The sequence below is a fragment of the Macadamia integrifolia genome, chromosome 11 (genome assembly GCF_013358625.1).
Source record: "Macadamia integrifolia cultivar HAES 741 chromosome 11, SCU_Mint_v3, whole genome shotgun sequence".
Classification (NCBI taxonomy): domain Eukaryota; kingdom Viridiplantae; phylum Streptophyta; class Magnoliopsida; order Proteales; family Proteaceae; genus Macadamia; species Macadamia integrifolia.
Window position 1 is genome coordinate 20,061,631 of NC_056567.1, and position 3,905 is coordinate 20,065,535.

Consider the following 3,905-nt stretch of genomic DNA (forward strand, 5'->3'; position numbering starts at 1 on the left):
TTTTTTCTTCTAATGGTAGCCAAACATACATATTTTTTTTTTTCTTACCATTTCATTTACTTTTTCTATTTTCTAGATTTTTTTTTTGCTTTTCATTTTTTTCGTTTCTTCTCTTGGCTACCAAACACAGCCTTAAGGTAGTAGCATATGTAAATACCTATCTGCATCTTACCAATACCTTGTGAGGTTTAGAGATTCATGAACCTGCCATATTACTGGGCTTGAATGGTGGGTCTATATTGTAGAATGCCCTGTATCTTTCAAACTGGACAAATTTCAGCCCAAAATGAGCCGGAATTATGATCAGGCAAACTGATAATTACAGGATTTAACAGCTTTGATGGCTATTTAGCATGTCTGCATAGCCATGAAATGGTATTCATGATCAGGCAAACTGATAATTACAGGGTTGGATTGCATTTACTATTGATTGTACTACTCCTAATAACTGATATTCTATTATGATGTTGTACAAGGCATCAAACTATTGAGCAACCTCTGAGAACTGGAGTCGTCTTCTTCTTTTTTAACATAAAAAACTGAAAATTGAATGCCTTTCTAGAGATTTCTCCAAACCATGAGAGCAATCCAAGGAGCCCTAATAGTGGCATCAAGCATTCAAATTATTCTGGGCTACAGTCAGCTATGGGGGATCTGCTCCAGGTAAAAAGTCTTATCTGTTTTCCCTAATCCTTTACTTCTGTTTGCATGTAGAATAGTGATTTTTATCCCATGTTTCCTTAAATTGTAGATCAAAGTGTGAGACCTTTGACCTTGCAGGTTTTTCAGCCCTCTTGGAATGGTTCCAGTAATTTCATTGGTTGGTTTTGGCTTATTTGATAGAGGCTTCCCCTTGGTAAACTGATGCTTAACACTTCAAATTTAATTATTAAATTATAAATGTAGGATGTGCTAGTTTTCATCTCTCTTACACTGTTCTTGTTTACTATTTTTTCCTGAATCATTTATTACTTTCATGATTTCATCAGGTTGGAAGGTGTGTAGAAATTGGAGTTCCCATGCTTATCCTATTTATTGCTTTTTCCCAGGTAACAAAACTAATTTCAACATCAATTGATTTCACTGCTTAATTCCAGTCCTGCTTATCATTAATAGAATGGCAGAAGAAAATTAAACCCTTTCCCTTGAGCTGTTGATGAGTTCAATTGATCAATTTATGAACATCAGTACACAATTACACCATTTGAGAAATTGTGCTCCATGCAACATTAACTATTTTGCCAAAAATGTTTTAATCAGAATTCAGCAAGTCAGATAAGCTTGATTCTTTGAGATAGTCATCGTACCTTAGTAGCATAGAAGATATTGGCATCCAGGCCTTCGGCCTGACTAGTCTCGTGGGCTCATACTGTGACCCCACAACTGCATGAACAGGGTCATATAGAAGATATTTTCTCACATCTTGTTTACTTTGTTGTTGACAGTATTTAAAAAATTTTCGAGCCAGAGATCTGCCAATACTGGAGCGATTTGCACTTGTAATATCGATCACAGTTATATGGGCTTACGCACACCTGTTGACAGCTAGTGGTGCATACAAGCATCGCCCACAATTGACCCAATTCCATTGCCGGACTGACAAGGCCAACCTTATTTCTTCTGCACCATGGTTGGTATCAAGATTATCTCTCATGAATTCATTTAACTGATCAAAGTATCATAGTAGCATGTATATGCATGGTTGCAGCTTGGGTATGTCCACAAGCTGCCTTTATTTTTCTGAGTTACGCATTTCAGTCATTCTCCACACTCACTGAGATCTTTGCGAATCCAACGAAGTATTCATGAATGCATTTCTTACAAATACTCAAGACTTATATCCCAACTAAATCTGGTGATCCTCTTTTGCTTTTATGTTCCGTCATAAAAGGTTTCACCTAGTATTCATATGAATTCATTTCTTGCAATGCAGGATAAAAATACCATATCCACTCCAGTGGGGTGCACCAACCTTTGATGCTGGTCATGCATTTGGAATGATGGCTGCTGTTCTAGTCTCCCTGATTGAGGTACTGACCTATAAGCCAGCCAAACAGATAAGGAGATATAAATTTTAAATGATGTAACAGTAAGTTTATGTTATGTCGGCAGTCGACTGGAGCATATACGGCAGCATCTCGGTTGGCAAGTGCCACACCACCTCCAGCTCATGTCCTTAGCCGTGGTATCGGCTGGCAGGTAACCAATATCTAATAATCAAATTGATTATCTCAATCATATACAAAGTTATTTGGTGCAGTTTCTTTTCTCTTATGCACAAGGTTGTGACTTATGTTAGCATAATAAACAGGGCATAGGGATCCTACTAGATGGACTCTTTGGGACAGGAACTGGCTCTACAGTATCTGTGTAAGTAGTGGAACATCTCATGGATATCTTTTTTCATTGTTTTTCCATGTTTCTTCTATCTTTCCGGTCATTAATTTTCTTACTGGTGTGACAAACACAGAGAAAACATAGGTCTTCTTGGATCCACTAGGGTTGGGAGCCGCAGAGTTATTCAAATCTCAGCTGGTTTTATGATCTTCTTCTCAATCTTAGGTGATGATTTTCTTCTTCAAATTAACAGATGAATAGTAAACATGCAAAACAACAATCAGATTGTTTAATTTAGTTTGCTTCCAATAGGAAAATTTGGAGCACTCTTTGCATCAATACCTTTCTCCATATTTGCTGCCGTTTATTGCGTTCTGTTTGGCCTTGTCGGTATGTATAATATTGTATTTTCTCGTTTTCATTTCTTACCTGAATTTTAGTTTATGTAATATTTTCTATGTTAAATTTTTGATCTGATGGTTTCAGCATCGGTGGGTCTGTCATTTTTGCAATTCACAAACATGAACTCAATGAGGAACCTCTTCATCACCGGCGTTGCCTTCTTCTTGGGGCTGTCTGTTCCTGAATACTTCCGTGAATACACTGCCCATGCATTACATGGTCCTGCCCATACCAAGGCTGGATGGGTGCGTTTTTCATATCCTGTAGCTACACACATAAATATCACCCACACCCACTGTGTATGGATACGTAAAAGAACTTCCTCTGATAAACAGGATCCTCTGTTCATTTCATACCTGTGCTTGCATTTCCCGGATTCAGAACCCTGACTGAAAGCAGAATTGTGTTTTTGTATATTGAGGTAGACAAAATGACAGGAACCTCCAAACTGTTCTCCATATTATAAACCTTGGGCATAAAATAGTTTCAAATTGAGATCATATTATGTTGGCCCACGTGTGTTGTGAGTGGGTTTTTGCATCCAACAATTCTTCTGAACATTTAATACCGGACCATATAATCTAAGTAGGTGCAGGATATATTAATGTGCTTTCTAACCAGTTATTTGGTTTCGGTGTTTTCGCAGTTCAATGATTTCGTCAATACCATCTTCTTCTCCTCCCCAACTGTCGCACTGATTGTTGCAGTTTTCCTTGACAACACACTTGACTACAAGGATATTGCAAAAGATAGAGGGATGCCATGGTGGGCAAGATTTCGGACATTTAAAGGAGATAGCCGAAATGAGGAGTTTTACACCCTTCCCTTTAATCTCAACCGCTTCTTCCCGCCATCATGATTCAATATGCTGGTAACAAAATGAGAAAGATTTATGTAGAAGGCATGTAATGATATCATAGTTTTGATGAGGAGGAGATGAGCTGGCATATTTTACTCCATTTTTCTTTTATACCTTTTGTCCCTGGTAAGTAATGTATATTCTTCGCGTTATTCGAGTTCAATCCAACAAAACTAAAAGATGATGATATGGCCATCAAGAAACATATGGATTATCACAATTCAGGTTCTTTCTTCTGGCCATCAAGAAACATATGTATGCATCTTTCCTTTTTTTTTTTGGTGGGGGGGGTGGGGGGCGGTGGTAC

General features: G+C 37.9%; 1 protein-coding gene across 1 annotated transcript in view; it reads left to right on the forward strand.

The window, feature by feature from the left end:
- LOC122093502 (nucleobase-ascorbate transporter 2) overlaps positions 1–3,818 on the forward strand; it is a 6,956-nt gene extending 3,138 nt beyond the window's left edge. The window contains exons 4-14 of the mRNA XM_042663849.1: positions 563–663; positions 781–856; positions 990–1,049; positions 1,446–1,630; positions 1,934–2,030; positions 2,113–2,199; positions 2,312–2,370; positions 2,471–2,562; positions 2,650–2,727; positions 2,824–2,984; positions 3,386–3,818. Of these exons, the coding sequence (XP_042519783.1) occupies positions 563–663; positions 781–856; positions 990–1,049; positions 1,446–1,630; positions 1,934–2,030; positions 2,113–2,199; positions 2,312–2,370; positions 2,471–2,562; positions 2,650–2,727; positions 2,824–2,984; positions 3,386–3,598 (1,209 nt within the window). The 3' untranslated portion in view covers positions 3,599–3,818. The remainder of the gene's footprint in view (positions 1–562; positions 664–780; positions 857–989; positions 1,050–1,445; positions 1,631–1,933; positions 2,031–2,112; positions 2,200–2,311; positions 2,371–2,470; positions 2,563–2,649; positions 2,728–2,823; positions 2,985–3,385) is intronic.
- The last annotated feature ends 87 nt before the right edge of the window (positions 3,819–3,905 follow it).